We start from the raw sequence: 19,621 nt of genomic DNA on the forward strand, positions 1-19,621 counted from the left end.
TCGACTTTAGTGTTGATGTAACTCCATACAGGACGATGACTTAATAGGGGAGATGTGATTATGTGAAAAGCGGAATGGCGGCGGAGCCAACGACTATACCTTGACTCGCGTGCACACACAACACTGCACCTTTATGCGTCCAATCCTTGGCTCCAGCTTGGCCATCACTGACTCAATAATGCGTCGTTACTCACCTACGCCTTGGAGCTGCGTTACCAAGCGCTGTCAAAGCATGGGCCTGCAGAGATTATGCTCTTGTGTGGATTTCCATCTACCGGTCTCGCAGGAGAACATAAGGTTGACGTGTATTGCAGTAGCTGCAACGTCAGCGAGTGCAAGTCTTCTTTTTGCCAACGGTTGGCTTTCTATGACGGTCCGATATCCGCGCTCGCTTCGCCTCGGGGTGTTTTTGAAGCATCCGAGACCTCAACAATTGTGAGCTCTGTCGCACAACATACAACGCACGGAATAGCAGCTGAGTTAATGATCGACGGGCATCAACATGCGTTTCTTCCTGGGTGGTATCAGTACTATGTTAATCCCACGTGGCATGTGACAGACTGGAAGAAGCAAGGAGAAGGAATATCAATGCTCATCAAGACAGAAAACACGCAAGACGTTGTCGGCTGCACATAAGACAAGCCAGGATGCAGCGGATCATTTGGAAACAATATACGGAGTAGTACCAACAACGTCTCACTCTCTGGATATCTGGAGAACCAACGTGCAGGGAACTTGCGAGGCTAATAAGCGATAGTGCCGTGGCTTGCTTGTCAAGTATCGTCGAGTACTGAAAAATCCATTGCACTGTGACGATGCTGGCTTCTCATTTGCCCATCATAACTGACAGAACTGCATCGCTAAAGCCCCCGAGGCTCAACAAAGGCCGGCGGGTTGTTTTCCGGTCGAATGACAGCGTAAGCGAGCCGGCAATAGTGTTAAACCTGGTAGTTGTCTAAGGTTGTGCAAGGATGGATGGAGGATGTTCGTGGAAATGTCTTGGATCTCGGATCACGCTTGAGGGAACCGCGGCCTTGTAATTGGCCTCGGCTAGCGATCCAGCAGGCACGATCAACTGCTCCTGCTGTTTCCGTGTTAGATCCTTTTGGGGGGGCCATGACTGTGAATTGAGGTCTTGGCGTCCAACATATCACAAACGCAGAGTATCAATCAATGGCATGATACGACGCGACACGACATTACATTACCTTGCATTGCATTGGATATAACCACGACCGTATATTGGTCTTTAGCCGTGCCGTGTCTTGTCTCGTTTATTGAGCAGTTAAAGAGCTCAAGGACAAGGATGGCCTGATATGATCAGCATCATCACCACTACGGAGTATCAAAACTGATTTTCAGCGGTAACCGGGAAAAGTAAAGGTTAATCGCTCGCTACTCCACATGCCGTGGCATGAATTGTGGTTCTCTCCATGCTTGTTTTGCTTTTTTGAGGCTCTCTCAACCTGACAGCTTCAACTTTGGACGACATGACCTCTCTGTGGTGGAAAGAAAATGGACAGACAAAAGTGTGTTGAGTTGTATGTCCCAAAAATGCATGGAATTGGTTGGTATATCGAGCATTGTAACATACCCATCTCAATTAGGCTATCGGTGATTTCATAGCTTGTTGTTCATGTTGTGTGTTGTATGTGTGTGTGTGTGCGTTGTGTGCTATTGCCCCTGTCCATGCCCTGGTTTCTCGCTTGACCAATGCGTTACCGCCCAACAAAGACCTCGTCTGCATTCAAAAGGCAACTATCGACGTGACAGCACGGAATAGCGTCCTGTAAGACATCACATGAGATGGTATTGTTGGTGATGAACCAGTGATTAAGAAGAAACTAACTATAGATAGCCCTACCCAGTATCTTGGGAGTGGCAAATCAGTCAAGGCTTGGGGACACCCACAGCCTTTCGGCCCTGAGGTTCGGTGGAGTCTAGAGACAACAGCTGTGCAGGTAGACAACAACATTAGAGAGGATCCTGTTGTGTTACCACACCTCATATACCCCAAGACAGGATGACAAACCCCAATCGCGATCTGTCGGGCTACTTGCTGGCTACTAAGGTAGACACAGCCCAGGATGTGATGCGGGTGAGCATCTAAAATGCCCTGTCTTCTAACCAGAGCATATCTGCCTTCCACTTTACTAATACAAGGCATCAGTTTTGACGCTTTGGAAGACCAGCGAGCACTACCAAGCCGATTTTGTATTACTCTTAGCCCAACTGTCGGTGCTCAAGTAGCAGAGCACCTTGTTTCTTATGATCTGACGGAGCACGGCCCTGCTATACATAAGGCTGTAAAGCGGTGTTATGATTGTGGGTGACCCTCCATTGCTACAAAAGGGTGTGTGCACCCACGGGGAAACCTGTCGATCGAAATCTATCAGTCCACCCCGCTTACATAGTACTTAGTACTAAGGTGAGGGAGGTGCTCTCTTAGTGTTACCGATAGCGTACATCATCATGCAAGGCTCTATCCTGTCATCGGACATGATCGAGCTCTCGTCAGAGGCAGTGCATAATGACCAATTTACGCTATCTTGCCGTGTTAGGCGGCAACTATACCCGGTTGATAACAAGACGGTTGAGCCTTTCCACCGTGACCTGGGTCTGAAGGCGAAGGTGTCTGAATTGAGTTTGTCAGTCGGCGGCTAAGATCGTAGCGGGGTGGAATGCCTATAACGTCACTAACCGGAACCCATGATGATGGTTGGACGTTCTATTGTGTAACCTTGCGCTGTTAATCTGTGAGCTGAAGCAAAAGGGATATGCATCGAACCGCCAGTGACGGGAATAGAAACAAGGTGACGAAGACTGGAGTGGGAGGATACAAGTCTGTTGTGAAGTGGACAGCTAATGGCCGACGAATATCACCGGCCACTCGTGCCGCGTTGCCAGATGTTTACTACCTGTCTTACATATGTAGAACCTTTTCATGCATTAACATCTTCTTGCTATAGGAAATACCTTGCCAGTGAAAATCAATCAATCCAGAAGCCCCAATTAAGTCTCGGCGGACCGCGGGAAGAAAAGGAAACCATTTTAGCACCGCGGGAGTTCCCTTCCTTGCTCTTAGTGATGTCTACCTTGACCAAGATTTACGTACAGACAAACGAGCCCCATCGGGAACATTGAAGCTTAAGTTTGATGCTCGAGGCGGCCAAAGGGTCCAGAGTTCACCGTGGTCAAGAATGAGCTTCCGAGTTCACATATCATATAGAAGCCGGGGGGTATATCGCCAGGTACTGGAAGGCTTCCAGCTCATGAGTTTAGTTTAGTTCAGTTCAGTTCAGTTCAGTTCAGTCTAGTTTAGTGTCAGTTTAGTGCAGTCGAACCCTTGCAATAGCGGCGGGCTATTTTTCTGCATCTCACTCTTGCAGCACACCTCCGCTTCAAGACGAACCACATTGGATCAGAGGAGTGGGCACTTTTTGACAAATCTTGACTGGATACTCCGAAACAAACATCTTCGTGTACAGGGATCTCTTGCGGAATCCATCTGAACTCCAACTCTGTCAGACTTTTCAACCGCACTGCTTCGTTACACGTATGCTGTACGTCCAGTAGCAACTGCAGCAGCTGGACAGGTACGCAATCTTCCCCACCGCCTACATATCACAGGCCATCGTGAGATGCAACAATGATCTGTGCCGCGGTAGAATGGGGGCATAATTGGGGCCGAGCCTGGTCAAGCAACCGGAGAGCATGCTCTTTCCAATGATGAATCAACAGGCGGTCAAGGTGTTGAGATTTAACCGTGGGACAACGACAATGGCATGCTGCATCCTCGGGAAGACTCGCCTTTGTTGCTCGAGATTCGCAGCAGGACCCCAGACGATTTGCACCAAGGGTTCTGAACAGAACAGCTGAGGGTGTCAGGAACCGCCGTTGAGATAGCACCGGGGATCAATAACGCCATTGTACTACCCACAGAATGAAACCATCACGCTTTCAGTCCAAGAAGGGAAATGACTCAAAGCTTTGCAACCAATGGACTCCGATCCGAACCACGCTATCTTCCCATCTGTCACGCTCAGGCTGCTTGCTCTCTAGCTCGAGCGGGATCCGTCTCAAACCATGACGTGCATCTGTTTGCCTCTCACCACCATCCAGGGCTGGTCAGGTTGGGGTGAACAAAGTGCCCTGCCAGACCCTGCCCTTTAGTGCAGCCACCTTGCCTGAAAATAACTTCAAGGCTCTCTCTTGTCTGTGCCAAGGTGACCAGTCACCTGCTCAAAACTCGCCGCCAACCTCACCCGGCTTTCCACAGACAGACCACAGCAAACGAGGCATGGAAGGGAGAAATAGCGCCCGGCACGGCTAGAACGGGCGAAGGCGGGCCCGTGGGGATAAAGATGGGGCCATTGAGATACCTGAGAGCAATTCATCATTGGATTGAGTTCATATCACAACGTTAAGACAGTCGAGATGCGCTGGTGCCTTGAAGCCTGCGGCAGGTTGGCTTGTGCTGTGTTTTACGAGTTTTGCAACACAACCTCGAGCAATTGTGGAGGGGACCTGGACACAGGCCACAGGCCCCAAATGCCTAAATGGGCTCTTGTTTCTCACCACATCCTGGAGCCTCATTAGCGCGCTCTGCAGGGGCATGGTCCGCCTAGGTGCAGTAAGTAGCATGTGGTTAAAGCCGAAGCTGAAGTAAGGTATCTATGTGAGTCCAAAAGATGAGCAAGCTGAGTCTCACATCAGTCGACGCATGGCACAAGAAGGACTAACACGAGAGCGAGACACATGAAACAAGGTAAATAGCACTATAAATTGATTTCCAGTACCGACAGGAAGAAGAAAAAAGAAAGCACGCAGCTCCAAAGAGCGAAAACAAGGGTCTTGATAACTTCCCCAGCACATACCGGAACCCCATGTCTTATTATGGTGGGGATGTCAATGTCGAAGCATGAGAATGTCACCCTCCACGCTCTCGCCCTAATGTAGGATGAACCACTTCTGGTCAGGTCTGGGACATGGCCAAGATCCATCCCATTTTATTCTACCACCTTACGCACCCAAACACGCTCCAAGTACTGGGGTATAGCTATGGCCATGGGCGTGTTATCCAGCAGCAGCAGACCAAGCTGCATTGCCTAGCATGCACTGACGTTGAGCTGTCAAAACGGCACCACAAGGGCAAGAAAAAACACAATCAGCATTGCGCTGCTTTGTTTCAACAGACAGGATCCACGCTGCCACAGCGGCAATTCTCTCTCCTTTTCTCTTGAATCGTCTCGAATCAGATCGACTCAAATCATATCACGGCCCTTGCCTGCCTGCCTGCCTCGTCTGCCCTCACACTCTTGTCGTCTGCGACCCTTATTCGACTCATCCCTGGGCGGTCGTCTCCATTGAGCAGTGACAGCCGGTAGCATTGGCCGGTGTCTACCAGTAACCGCTTTCTCGCATCTGCTTGCCGGGTATAAAGTCGGGAAGAGCGTGCCTTGAATCGCAATCTCTTCCTCCTTCACTCGCTAGCATCGAGATTTGTTGTAGACGATCTCAACCGCTAATACCTTCCCACAAACTTATTCTTGAATACAACACTGCCATATCGTATCGTGCCGTGCTATAACATACCGTTCCACAGCGCGCTCTTCTTTTTTTTGGAATCTTCCTGAGTGGTATTGTTGACCCAGAGTCGTGGACTTGTTGTGCGTGCAGGACCCTGTTAACCTTGAAAATATAGTCACACACTCCTCCGAATTTGCATAGCGACATTGGGAAAACGAATACTTGGATTGATTGATGTCCTTCGATTGCCGTGATGGATCCCAAGAATGATGCTCCCTCGCACGGAGCCGTAGTCGATATCGGCGGCAGCAACATGTATGACGGCGTTGGCAAGCGATTGCAAGAGGCCCTCACGGCTCCATACTCTCCAACTTCCAAACCCACGTTGCCCGACGAATTACTGTACGACGATGTCGGGTTGCCGATCTGGAATCAGATCATCTTCACCCCTGAATTTTATCAGACTCATGACGAGATTGCCTTGTTTGATGAGCATGGCGTCGATGTTGTTGCGCGATGCCCAGCTGGTGTCACAATTATCGATCTAGGAGCTGGGTTAGTTCATCTTCTATTGCCCCGCACTCTGCCCACCCTCAATGAGTGGTGGCTGTAAGCTTACCCTGTCCATACTAACACGACCCCATCCAGTGACACTCGCAAGGTTGGCCACCTTCTCGCAGCCTTTGAAAAGGGCAAGGTTCCCGCCAAGTACCTCGCATTGGACATTTCCAGATCATCGCTGAATCACAATGTCAAATACCTCGTGGAGAAGCACCCAAGCCCTGAGTCTTCAGTGAACTGTGCTGGTATCTGGGGTACCTTTGGCGATGGCATGAGCTATATCCAAAAGATCTCGACACCACGTCTCTTCCTCTCGCTAGGTTCGGTGCTCTGTAACGATCCTTGGCCTGAAGCACTTTCTCACCTGAAGTTCTGGGCCGATGCCCTGCGACCTGACGACCTGCTTCTAATTGGAATGGATGGCCACACTCTTCCCAACAACAAGGAGAAGATCTGGAACGCCTACCACTCTTGCGATGACCTCTATCACAAGTTCTTCTTGAATGGCTTCAAGCATGCCAACCGTCTGGCAGGTGAGGAATGGTTTCGTGAGGAAGATTGGGAACTCCTCGCACAATTGGAGGATGAGCCCACTACTCGTCATCGCTTCTTCTTCCGGGCCAAGAAAGACGTGAAGCTTAAGAAGATGAGCCGCATCATCCAGAAAGGCGAAGAGTTCGACTGGTTTGATTCTCACAAGTACGGCGAAGATAACGTGCGCCTTATGTGCTATAAGGCAGGACTGAGCGTAATTGATGTCTGGCAGGCCCCAGGATCGGAGTTCCGTAAGTTCCCTCCTGTTAATACCCTCTGGCGATTTCTTCTTTCTTTCGGTCTTTTTTTTTTCCTCTTTTTTTTCTTCTTTCTCTCTCTCTCTCTCTCTCTTTTCTCTTTTTCTTCTTTTACGTGTTTCATGCTGACTTGTTTTCAGGACAATATCTCGTTCGCCGCAAGGACAGCAAGGACCAGCGAGACGACGCCGACAGTGCCGTCTCGGGAGTCAGTTACTAATCTGGCTGGCTCCGCGGCTGGCCGCTACCCATCGCATCTAATTCCTAAAAGAATTTTCACCAAAAGGCGGGCAACTATTGCTGAGAATATCTGCGGACAGTACCTTTTTACGAGTAAGGGAAGGTAATGTAATCCCAAAATGGATGGACAGATCAAAGTTTTGTTCGTTGTGTTTCGTCATGTCAGGCACAGGGTTTCCTCTTCTGCTTCGAGGACCTTTGCAACAAGGTGTTCCCACCAAGGGTACCTCTTACCGATATCTTTGGAGAGAGCAGTTGGGTCTCGTGGGATTTGTACTTCTTTGTCAATCCATCTCCAGATGCGCAAAAGCGCCTCGTACAAGGGGGGGACGCTCTGAGGTGACAGGTAATTAGCCCCTAATTCTGCAACTAGAGTGGGTAATATTGGGAGCAGTAGACCTGGGCAAAGGCAGAACCAGCCTGCATCTTGCCATAGATTACTAAAAAATGGGAGGTTTGCGTTTCTTTTCTTTGCACTTACACTGCGAACTGGCGTTTGAACCACTTGCTCGAACCAATCCATTGAGACACCCTTGTGTAAAGGTTTAGTAGCAAGTAATCCCAGGAAAAACACTGGTAGTAGGGGTGCTTGGGCTGTAAAGTGAGACCCCGATGTAGGCATAATTCGTATGCAACGGGCAAGATCATCAAGATTGGCAAGAACTTCCGGGTGATTTCGAGGTAGCCTAATAGAAGGTTCAGTCAGCGAGCGCTCTTGCCACTACTATTGTTGACACAAGCTGAGGTAGGTAAGAGGGTGAGGCAGGGAAAGCAGGCAGTCAGGTTCGTCAGTGTTGAGCCGGGAGAGGGGGAAGGAGTGAGTTGAGCTGTTGCAAAATCAACGCCTATTATCCCAATATGGATCTCCAACTTCCTTCAGTTTGTCCCCCCTTCTCTCCCTTAGAGGATCTTTTCTTCCCCTTCATCGCATATTCGTACCTCAGAAGACGACATTGATAATAAATAATTGCGGCGATCCTCCATGCCTCAGCTGTAACCTCGGTCATGATTTGGTTCGAATCGATTATCACTTCGTCTGCTTTGTCGCGCACCCAGTCTATCGTTGGAGGGTATTTTCGAGCCAGCTCCCAGTCCTTGCCCTCACGGCTCCATTGGCGCATTTCTGATAGTTCGCGCAAAAGGAATTTCGCCGTGATTGGGACGATGGTAGATTCGGGCTCTTGCTGCAATCGACCTGCACAATACGTTACTTGGCTCATAAGATGCAACAGTTTCTTGGAAAAGCCACATCCTCCATGGATTTCGAACATATCCTTCTCTGTTCCATAGAGAAGCCAGCTGAACCTGCCTGCTTCAGCCTCGGGGTTAAAGGTCTGCGGTGATGGAAGCGCCATCATAGGTTGAGCGAGAATCACTGCCCGCCCAACGATAATCGATTGAGAGATGCGAAGTTCGTTGTACTGGACGTTGTTGTTTTTCCAGTAGCGGGCGCCAGGGTCAGTTGCCTGCAGAAAGTATTCGCCTTGCCTGAAACCTTCCAGCCATCGCGGATTGTATGGCTTCTTGAGTCGTCGTTCTGTGAGGACAATCTAAATACCAGTCAGGTCACTTCACAATATCGAAGGCGCACAATCACCAATCCTGTAGCGACATCATACATACATCTTGCATTGAAAGAAGCACGGCCATGGTAATGACCTCCTGCCCTTTACCATTTTCTCTGCTTTCGGGTGCATTGAGGAGTGTGCTGAAATATTGATCTGCCGTGATATATCGCTGATTGATCCGTTGTCGGATGCGCTCATCCGGGATATAATCATAGATATATACCCCGGCAAGACTCTGGATGGCGTGGAGAATACCTTCGTTCTTATGCATCGGCGCCAGATCCTTCAACCATAGGTTTGTGTTGCTAAGCACACTCCTTCCCGGGCACCAGTTCTTGATGTCTACCAGGTGGTGAGCAAACGCTTGTCAAAGCCCAAAACGCAGATAAGCAAGCTTCAGATACTTACAAAACTCAAACAATCGTCTGTCGATATGATCCATTTTTGCTTGGAATCCGAACTGAGGAGGCAGCATTTTCGGTTCACCAGCTATCAGGATTTGTGAAGTGTCTTGAAAGGAAATCGGAGAACCTGCCATCAATATCGGCGATGAAGTATTTCCCCATCCTCCCTCTAGGTCCATGGGCGAAATAGTCCCATTTGGGGCGGAAGACACGGCAGGCCCAGGATTAACCAGAGTTATTATGGTTGGAGGGCGACCGGCAGTGGGTGATCGCGTTACGTTGGGCGTTATGTCCTCAACGTCATCCTCTGATGGGAGTGGCACAGGGCCAGATGGCCGTCTCGATGGAGCTCGCGAAGGCCAGTTGAATTTAACATACCCATTCACCTGTCCATTCTCGGGGCGAGCATAGCGAGGATAGGCAGACACAATCAGTCGGTCCTCATTCGCGGTGAACGGACTCACAACGATCCCTTCTACTGGTGCCAGGCCTCTCTTCTTCGAGTCTTGCAATTCGATAGCCCGCTCTGGAAGAGCATCGGGCACCGCAGGCAAGAGGCGAGGCAGTCGCTGTACCTGAGAGCGAGGTGGTTGAGGTTGAGGTTGAGGCTGAGGTTGAGGTTGAGGTTGAGGTTGAGGTTCAGGTTCAGGTTGAGGTGCTGTGACTACCTGAAGATTCAACGCAGGCTGGGGTGCTGCATGGAACGTCAGCTCACGGACTTGATAGTCTACCATGGCATGATCGGGTCAACGGGTAGTTTTGATCTTCTCGGCAGGAATTGGAACAAAGTCGGGAACATGATGGGTGAAAGATGGATTCTCAGTCGGGTTGTGCAACGGGGTGAGGGTGGGAGTAAGAGCGGGGTGGGTGGGTGCAACATGTTCTCTCTCATCTCCTTTCTGCTCAAGTTTACGCCTCTCTCATCGGAGACCCATCTGATTTCAAGATCCTCCACAGGGATTTGACAGGGACAACGGGTTAGAGTTCAGATCTGAAGAGTTCTTGAGAAGGCAGAGCCATGAGGAAAGGCGGGTGAGGTGAGTTGGATGGGAACACGGAGTGAGCGACAACATGTTCACTTCCTTACCTGTGAAAGCTGGGGCCCACGAATTGCCAAGGTCCTCGGGGAGGTCGAATAGGACCTCTGAGGGAGACGATACTCCCGTTGTCGTGGGCCATGTATTTTTGAATAAAGGGACATCAGTAACCAGGGATCCGTCAACGCTGTCGGAGGCCCTGATGCTGGATGTGGCTATATTCAGTGGGATCGTATCATCTTGTCGCGCGTATTTGACGCGCTTCACCGGACGAACTGATTCTGGTGAACTCTCCATTTGGACGGCTCGGTGCAGGGAACGCCGGGGACAAGTCCGATGGGCCGTGCTATAATTAATGGGAGAGATGAGAGAACAAGACCTTACAGTACGACAGTTTCGGAGTCGGCCGGATCAGAACACCACGGAAGGCCAGCGGCAGCGGCAGCGGGCAGCGGTAACAAGCAGCGATGCCAGACGTTTGATGATCAGAGCCGCCGGGCCCCAGGGGCGACGCACAACCGTTGCGGCGCGTCGAACTGAGAGCCTATTGATGAGATACCAGTAGAGTGGTTCGCTTTAAGGCAAAGAACCACGCCTACCGAGAGTGGGTTTTTCGAGTGTGAACCGCCGGGATAGCGGGGGCGAAAGGAGACAACAAGAAGCGAAGAGGAAACAGTTCAACCAAGGGACCAGCGGAGGGGTGTTGAAGCAAAGTCAAGAAGACCGGAAGGTCATGGCGTGAGATAAGTCTGGGGAGAGTACCTGCATTAAAAGGGACGTTGACCAGGTGCTACTCTCTGCCTCTCTAGAAGCAGTTTGGACTTTTAACTAAAGAGATGTCTAGGAGCTGTTAGAAACATTAAGGTCAATGGTTGGATTGCAGGCCTCCCCACTTGGAACCTGACGAGCTTAGAGCCCTTAACACAAGGGAAAGAGAGTGCTTCTCCAATAGCTGGCAAGACGCCGCCTCACGATATTAGAAGCAGTACCGCCTAGTCACGATCGGTAGGGCGTGCAACCTGAAGGCGAATCTCACTCACCGTTGCCTCACGCGCCTTACGCGCCTGCTGCCGCCGTCAAGATAGAGCCAAAGAGGGGATGAAAGGACTGAGCAGGTGTGGCGGCCCATCGATGTGACGGGACCTGGCCTTCCGGGGTCAAGGACCAGGGGGTTTACTTACGAGGTCCAAGATGGTTTTTAGCGGCAGGGATAAAAACGCCATGGCGCACCTCCCAGCTTAATCACCCGCCCTTGCTTCTTCGGGGTTAACAGGGCCAGCCGGTCTAGCAAGGGCACACTGAAGATGATCCTTGACAGGAGAGAGGAGACACAAACAACGGGGCCAGAGTCCAGTGCCAACAATACTACAAACGGTGCTCGGTACTTCCTGTGATACGGACAGCGGCAGCCCCCATACGCATTAGCGTTACCTTGACTCAGTTGTCTCTTTTCCCCCAAGCTTGTTGTCTCTTGTCTCGTCACTTATTGCTCACGAGAAAAAGCTGTGCTTGTGCCCGGCACCGCGTGTCTTGCCTCTCTACCGGCCTCATAAGGAGCAAGTTCCAAGAGACTGACCGAAGAGACCACAACATTCATTTTGTCGACCCGACGTTGGGTGTTGCCGTCGTTGTCCTCTTTTGCGGACCAAAGACGTAGGACACTCACCAAGCCGATTGTCTGTGACTTTGTCTTTCGCCTCTCAGCACCGGCTTCTAGGCCTGAATACCACACAAACCCGCGCATGTTATTCTCCGACGGTTACGCTACATGCTGCCCTCCTCTGACCGACGCATGCGTATCTTTTTCTTTTCTTCTGTCTTAGAAGCGCAACCGCGAACCCCAGGTAGACGGATAGACAGTTCCTGACAGCCATTTCCCCCTCTCCCTCGGTCGCCCCAAAATTTTGCCTTCCCGCCGCCGCCGCGCCGCGCCGGTCCGGAGCCCTTCGTTAGCTTCCGTGCCACAACAATTTGCAACACGCTACTGCTAGGTCCCGCGTGGTTGGTCGAAGCTCTAAGCATAGTACAGAGTGCATTCCTACGTACAGTACTATAGGTGCATACTTACATATCAGCGCCTATTGCCAGCGATCTCAATAGTACAGAAAGAGGTACAGATACTGCTGTACCATCATGTCAATTCCATCATCTGCACTCGTCTTTGAATCAGGTATCAATACAATACCGAACAGTACAATGGAGCCCAATTCTCTGGATGCCCTTGTCCGGCTCCAGTTAGAGACTGTTTCCAGGGAGTTAGCAGCAAAGGCAAAGTTTACTACAAATGTTTCATCGGCCGAACAACGTCAAAATATCATCAATGATGTGGGAGAATATCTTACTCAGACCGCCCAGATGTGGCTTTCTTTGACAGATAAACTGGTGACGGGACCTCATGTAGCATCAGCTGCAGAGGAGGCGCACGAGCAGTCCTACAATAAGACGCACATGGCGGACTTGCAGCCCATGGCTACAATGGACATGAACATCAGCAAGCTTGGGTAAGTCTCTAAACCAATCATGTTATACCATGACTCACCCATTCTGGCAGCAAGATCCGTGATCTAGCAGCAAAGTTCTCTGAAGACGTTCAAGAAGTCTGGCGACGGACACCTGAACCTGGAGGAGTTTTGTCTGCACCAACCTACCATACAGTCTCTTCCTTCCCTACTATTAAGTCTGAACCTCCAGGCTGGAGCCGGTCATTTCCCGGAGGGAATACTATGGATGGCGGAACTCGCGAAAGCCAGAGAGCTATGCTAGCATCTCGAAGCACTGCTGACGCTCAATCACCTGGTGGGAACCTATCCATTTCAGAAGACTCGGGAGATGACGAAGATGAACAATTCAGCAAAATCGACATGGACGCTCTTAAACAGAGAGGCAAAGGCTCGTACTACTGTCCCTTGGGACATCGCTGCGACAAAGGCGGCGTTGACAAGGAGGGAAGACTTGTGGTCTTCGATCGAAATTCTTCTTTTGCGTATGCTTATGCCTGTGGCCCCGAGTTGCTGGTTTAAACTGACCCCTGTCATAGACAACACTGTAACAAGCATCGGAAACCTTGGCGATGCGATGTTCCTGGGTGCCCGAATCCACCCAAGAAACGCAAGTTTGCCCGTCGAGATGGACTTGAAAGACATAAATTGACGGTCAAGCATCGTGTTATTACATCTTGAGGCCCTGGTCACGGGCTCCATCTTGTGCTTTGATGGGCTGCGTGACCTTGACCGGTCAATTCCCTTACATTCGGAGACTTGTCTCTGATTGGGGGAGATATGGCCGGTGAAAATAAACCATGTGGCTCATGCAAACCCGAGAAGCATAAACCAATAGTGATTCGCCAAGGGTTTCTCTGCCACTCACAGGTCCATCCGCCAGCAGCTGAACGTTGCGCGAAATCATGGAAATTGATTCGGATCTACATGGCCTCAGTTGCGTGCAAGTTACAATACGAGCATGGCATGACTGGCCTCTCAGCGGAGCATGCCTAATGGTGCATCGCTCGCATGAACACAGGGAAGATAGTCGGAATTCTTTTTATCACGGCATAATTGCTGGTCAATAAGCGACCGCCCAACCTTTTGTCGAGTTGAACTAGTCTTGTATCTGAAAGGAATGATGCAACCACCTGTAAGCTGGCACATCACCGGTCAGAGTCGCCAAACAAACAATCGTTACATATGCAGTTAGCCTTCGGGCAAGATGCATGAAAGCTTTTCACAATAATCTTTAGGACATACTTCTCAAAAGAGAAGCAGCCGGCTCACAGGTACCACAGTTAGCAGTTGAGATGGACATGGTAGGTCTCAACGACTAAGAAAGGGTGGGAAAATCCACCGACGCGGCATGTCAGTTACAGATCTACCCGTTCCTACAGGGCCAAGGCGGATGGCAGCATGGGAAATTTCAGAAATGCATTGTCGCTTTGATTATACGGGTGTGCTGGCTGTCTATAAGTCGTACGACAGGAACACGCACCCAGAACGTTCGAGAAAAATAGGTGCAGCCACGTATGAGAATGAAACAGGCTGAGGTCTCACAAGAGCACTGGTACAAGCTGTCGGCAGCCGCGCAAGAGGCACTTGATCAGGCAAAGAGGGTTACTAGAGTACGTACAAATATAGTACTAGGCTGGGCTGCCGACTGCGAGAAGCGGGTGGCTTTCCCAAACTCGTGGGAAGCTGGCCACGGATGACTTGCAGACATACGATCCCATACTGCAGCAATGTGACACTTCATTTTCAGGGTGCTTTCAGAGCTTCTAGGGACTGGTGAAATTCTATCAATCTTCTCTGGGGCGGCCCTAGACGATGATCCCGGCACTAGGGCCATTTGTTGGGCATGCACCCTTGCGATCAACATGCAGACCAACCAGTTGGAAACAGCAATTGTGAGAAACCCGTATATCGGTATGTACGGTGACGAGAGTCTTGACCAGCTCTCATGTAGCAGCAGCACTGTGGTTTGAGACCGTAGGCAGTGCAGATAGTAGCATCTCAAGCACTGCCTACACAATGGCATGATGATTTTGGGACTCGGCAAAACGATCCGATCTTTCTGACCAATCTAGGTACCTTTTCCCCGCAAACATATCCAATGGACTTCTCGACTTCAGGCAAAGGGAAACAGATTTGGTGCAACCCTTAGTGGCGCACGTGGCTTCTTAACGGTGCGGGACTAGGGCGCTAGCAGCTGGGAACTTGCATGGGTTGTGTAAGGGGAGTTTCCATCCCAGACCAGGAATTATGGACCAGGAGATGAGCGAGATGGGACGAGGAGGGACGGAACGAGAATAGGAGGAGAGGAGAGGAAAGGAAAGAGAAGAGAGGAGAGGAAACAAAAGAAAGTCAGATGAGCGGTGTGTTCCGGAGACGACGGAAAGGTGCTTGTCATAGCGTCAACCTCAGCCCTTCGACTTTGTCCATCCTTGGTCAACCATGCCACGCACCGAGGACTGTGCGGCGTTGTGCCCTTTCCTACGCTGGTCAGGCCTGGCCAAATTGAGCTGGATCGTAGGCCGCGCCGTGCTGAAGTGTCAGATCTGGGATTAGGCGTTACCCAATGCTTGGGTGGAATGGATATGTATGGTACATCGCATCGTGCCATGCCAGTAGAGCAGATCTCGCGGGGATCCTTATAAGGCAACTGGGCCTAATGCATGGCGTTGATGGGTTCCAGAGCACTGTGCTGTACAGCATCGATGGCCTGCGGACGAGTTGCATAACTGCATCTGACCTAAGGTTAAGCGGAGCAAACGACAACTAGGTAACTCAAGTCTCAGTCGGTCGTGTCTTGGGTTTATTATCCTTCTGCTGTACACAGCATTTTGTCGTCAATTGGTGTCATCACCATCGCACAGCGAGGCTTGTGGTACCTTGGTGCGGAACAGCCAAGAAACACCTCGCAACCAACCAAAAGCATTCTCAACCATGACTGAGGAAGCTTGCTGTTTAGTTCCAGCACCGATGCTGGGTTGTTTTCCTTTTTGGCTTCGCTTTTTCGGGGGTGAGTGGAGAATGCGATGAGAGAAAAGAGTGACTTTTCTTCTTCTCTCATCTCCCAATTCATTAAGGAACATGGGCTGATCCGGACTAACGTTAGTTGCTCTGCGAGACAAGTCTGTACTGGATGTAATTACAGGACGGACGATATTGTCGCTTTGCTCTCATCGCTCGCTCGCTCGCCTTGAGACGCTTTTGGCACACCCCCATTCAACCAATGGTGAGCCGTCCAGGGATTCTCGACTAACTAACTAAGTTACCTAGTTCCTGTCCTCAGTCTGTGAATCTCTCTCTTTTTTTTCGAGCATCTTTTCGTCGTTCCCTTTGCCGTCGTTTCTTTTTCTCGGTCAACGCCCCCCTTGCCGGGGCCGTCAAAATGAGACAGTCCCCTTGGCATGAGCCCACGCCAATCCGTCAATGTATGTACATAGAATTCTCCAAGGAGTGTGGAACTAAATTGTTGGCGCTGGGGCCATGGATACCTTACATACTGTAGCTGATCTATGGACTACGCTACCCGTACGGAGTGCACTACCTATATTGCACTGCACAACAGGGCTGTATGCCATGTACCCATTGGCTGTTTGGACGCCTTGTCCTAGCCTTACTCGCGCGCTCGCATGCCTACATGACGGACGGTCAATATTCTATGTACACTACACTACACCACATAGCACAAGACTACATTGACCGGCAATCGTCTTTTCTCAACGGTTACTAGTCTCGGCTTTCTGGCGTCTCTCAGTCGACCGCTATTTGGTATTGGCCTGCAATTCCCGGCCCGGCCAACAAGCTCAGGAGTTGGAGTTTGCAATATAAAGTTGCTGTTCGCACCCACGGGAGATGATATGGCGCCAACAAGTCTCACTTTCCTATACTCCAAGAACAAGCATAAGAGCCTACCTATCGTTTACGCTCATCTCAATGCGAATTTTGTTTCTCTGACTTCAATTGACCACACCGAGACTCAACCATGGTTATCCCTTCTGTCCTCATCATTGGGGCCGGCAACTTTGGTGCTGCGACTGCGCTCTCACTCCGTAGAAAGGGCAAGGTTCAAGTTACCATTGTCGACACGGCCTATTTCCCCAATCCTAGGGCCGCTTCTCACGACATCAACAAGATCGTCCGCGATGACTATCCGGACAGACTCTACATGCGCCTGCTGAAGAAGGCTATGCCCCTGTGGAGGCATGACGAGTTATACAAGACCTGGTATCACGAAGTCGGCATGCTTCGTGCTGACTCTACCTCGTTTGGCGAAGAGAGTATCAACTCCTACCGCGACATGGGCATCCCCAACAGGTCAGAGCTTCTGCCTGTCGATGAAGTACGCCGTCGTTGGAACGGTGCCTTTGAGACGGCTGATTTCAAGGGCGTTGACAGGGTTCTCTGGAACCCTGACGTAGGGTTCGCGGAGGCGGACAAGGCTCTCGGCGCGGTGGTCCAGGCTACGGTCGACCTCGGAGCCGAGTATGTTGTTGGAGAAGTGACGAAACTCGACTTTGGGTCAGAGGGCCAATGTATTGGTGTTACACTCAAGGACGGCACGACGCTGCGAGCTGACAAGGTTCTTCTTGCTGCTGGAGCTCGGACGGCGTCTCTACTCGCGCAGAGCGCGCCTGAAAAGCCACTACTCCATGCTGGTGAGAGACTGTTGGCCACGGGAGCTGTGAGTTTCTATGCGAAGCTGCATGGCGCGCAAAAAGACAAGTTCTCAGCAATTCCTGTGCTCAAGAACTGCTTACCTCAGGTCAAGGGTACGTACTGTATTGCTTGCATGCATGTTTGATGTTGCAACCGGGGCGGATATTATCGGTACTTGACTTTACTGGGCTGAGCTAACAAGTCATCTGCAGGTGAAGGCATGTCAATCCTCAGCGACGGAACTATCAAGTTCAACTGCGACCTATGCTTTACCAACTACCAAGTGTTCCCTCCAACCGGTGAGGCCATGTCAGTTGCGCCTGGCCAGTCCATGTATAACACGTGGACGGGACCTCGATTTCTCAAGTTCTTTGAGGACCGGGCGCGAAAGACGTTCAATGGCCTATATGGCAAGGAAGTCGAAAACATCAAGATTGAGGCCTACCGAATGTGTTGGTAAGCAAGGCAACCCACTCTCATGAGCCTGTGTATTCTGTCTGTATGTATGTGTAGAGTTATCTGAGCTGACTGGTCTCTGCCACAGGGACGCATCAACACCAACACATGACTTCCTCATATCACCGCACCCGCAGAGCGACAGACTCTACATCGCAACAGGAGGTTCCTTCCACGGATGGAAGTTTCTACCTGTCATTGGCGACTACGTCGTCGACATGATGCAGGGAACCCTTGATAGCGACTTGGCCGATCGATGGGCCTGGGATAAGAAGGGCGGCGATGGCCATTCGGCGAACCCAACATACCAAATCGTCGGGGACTTGCAAGACTGGACCCGTGGCTGGGCAAACTAAGTTAGCAGACGAGATGGTTATTCCCTCATCCTCCTCATCCTCCTTCTCTTAGTCCCTGTCCTGACAGAAGCTGAGAAACGACAGCCAAGGCTATGGCGTGGAACTCCTCCGAAGAAGTGTGGCGAGATCGAGACCAAGATCAAGCCAACCCAACCAACGGGGTCAGTGACAGCGCCATCGACAGGGGCGTCTGGGCAGGGGTAGGGGTGGTAGCTAAAGGGTTAGGGGTCGGTCACTGTCACGACATGGGTGAGACGAGCGATGGATTACCCCATGTCTAGCATTGGATCGGCGCCAAACTCTGAAACCCCAGGCCAGGCTTCATTATTTCCTACCAACGACACGAGGGACAGCGCAACGATATCACTATGGCTATCACTCTGCTCCGCTACGGCTTATGATGAATGGATGCTCCAAGCTGAACCACCAACCTGGCAATGACGGTTAATGACGATGGGCACTAAAAGTTTGAGAGCTTGTTCTCTCCTCTCAGCGACGGGCATGAGCATGGACCCCCCTGTTATGTTGGTTTCCTGGTTCTCGCTAGGTATTTTGGCGTTGCTTTTTTCGGCTACAGCATCAGCATGAGCATGAGGGACGAAAATCTCTTGGGAGAGATGGAGTATGGTGGTTTCTTTGCGATATCAATGGGGTTATTGTCTGTTTCTTTTCCTTTTTTTTCTCATCTTTTCTCCCTGCTTAATATTACATCACCTCGTTTTGAATCTTGTTTTCTTTTTCTTTTTCATCATATTGGAACTGACTAGAGAGAGGTATCATAACATATCATATTCTGCATTTCTTTTTCGTTTCTTTTCGGGTTCCTTTTTCCAATGTGTGTTGTGACACTCAAAGTTTGAGTGTCAGAGTGTGAGGTGTCTTTCTCCTTTTTTGTCCATTTCACACTCTATTTGTTGCTTTTCTCGTCATGTTATTGTGTCGTTGGTATCATGGTCATTCACAGTCAGCATTCTCAAACGCATGGATATTCAAAACGGTGCCAAGAACTGAAGCAAGAGATTTGTCTATGAGCATTATTAGCATTAAGAGGTTTTAAAGTTTTCAATAACACATGCATGCATCATACAAGCGAGCACTCAGTTCCAAGCATCTGGCTCCTGTCTGCCTCTCGCCGTCTCCCCGTCTCCCCGTCTCGGCTGGCCTTCCGGATCCCGTTTCCAGGGTTTCAAGGTACGTATGGACAGTAGAGTACCTACATACAGTACGTTATCTCTGACCGGAGAATATTAATATGTGTTAGTGATATCTGACAGACTCGCAAAAGGATGAGACTAAAGGATGTGGGCGGTAATTACGGTCCACTACGGCACATAACCTTGGCAGATTGGGATCAGTTGAGAGAACAACCAACACCACCTCGCGGGTCGTGGAATTACAATTACAATTACAATTGTATGTAGTGGTAGGTAGGTCCTTTGACTTTTCTCCTCTTGGTCGTCGTCTCATACTGACATATACATACACACGTGGGACTAGATCACGAGGAAGTGCAAAAGTTCAGGGTTGA

The 19,621-nt window shown here is 50.4% G+C and overlaps 4 protein-coding genes across 4 annotated transcripts; 3 read left to right on the top strand and 1 right to left on the bottom strand.

Annotated features, from left to right (window-relative positions):
- Nucleotides 1–5,782: 5,782 nt before the first annotated feature.
- On the top strand, nt 5,783–7,101 carry FTJAE_4656 (uncharacterized protein; the record flags this gene model as incomplete). The annotated part of the gene is made up of 3 exons (XM_037351082.1): nt 5,783–6,138; nt 6,178–6,875; nt 7,022–7,101. The coding sequence occupies 3 exons, from the start codon at nt 5,783–5,785 to the stop codon at nt 7,099–7,101; spliced, it is 1,134 nt and encodes a 377-aa protein (XP_037208240.1).
- Nucleotides 7,102–7,278: 177 nt separating this feature from the next.
- Nucleotides 7,279–9,827, bottom strand: FTJAE_4657 (uncharacterized protein; the record flags this gene model as incomplete). The annotated part of the gene is made up of 5 exons (XM_037351083.1): nt 7,279–7,455; nt 7,603–7,807; nt 8,061–8,671; nt 8,745–9,031; nt 9,098–9,827. 5 exons carry the CDS (start codon nt 9,825–9,827, stop codon nt 7,279–7,281), a joined length of 2,010 nt encoding a protein of 669 aa, XP_037208241.1.
- Nucleotides 9,828–12,263: 2,436 nt separating this feature from the next.
- FTJAE_4658 (uncharacterized protein) lies at nt 12,264–13,150 on the top strand (the record flags this gene model as incomplete). The annotated part of the gene is made up of 2 exons (XM_037351084.1): nt 12,264–12,631; nt 12,682–13,150. 2 exons carry the CDS (start codon nt 12,264–12,266, stop codon nt 13,148–13,150), a joined length of 837 nt encoding a protein of 278 aa, XP_037208242.1.
- A 3,457-nt stretch (nt 13,151–16,607) lies between these two features.
- FTJAE_4659 (sarcosine oxidase) lies at nt 16,608–18,093 on the top strand (the record flags this gene model as incomplete). The annotated part of the gene is made up of 3 exons (XM_037351085.1): nt 16,608–17,394; nt 17,494–17,737; nt 17,826–18,093. The coding sequence occupies 3 exons, from the start codon at nt 16,608–16,610 to the stop codon at nt 18,091–18,093; spliced, it is 1,299 nt and encodes a 432-aa protein (XP_037208243.1).
- Nucleotides 18,094–19,621: the final 1,528 nt, after the last annotated feature.

Source organism: Fusarium tjaetaba (genome assembly GCF_013396195.1).
Source record: "Fusarium tjaetaba strain NRRL 66243 chromosome Unknown NRRL66243_c0000088, whole genome shotgun sequence".
Lineage (NCBI taxonomy): Eukaryota > Fungi > Ascomycota > Sordariomycetes > Hypocreales > Nectriaceae > Fusarium > Fusarium tjaetaba.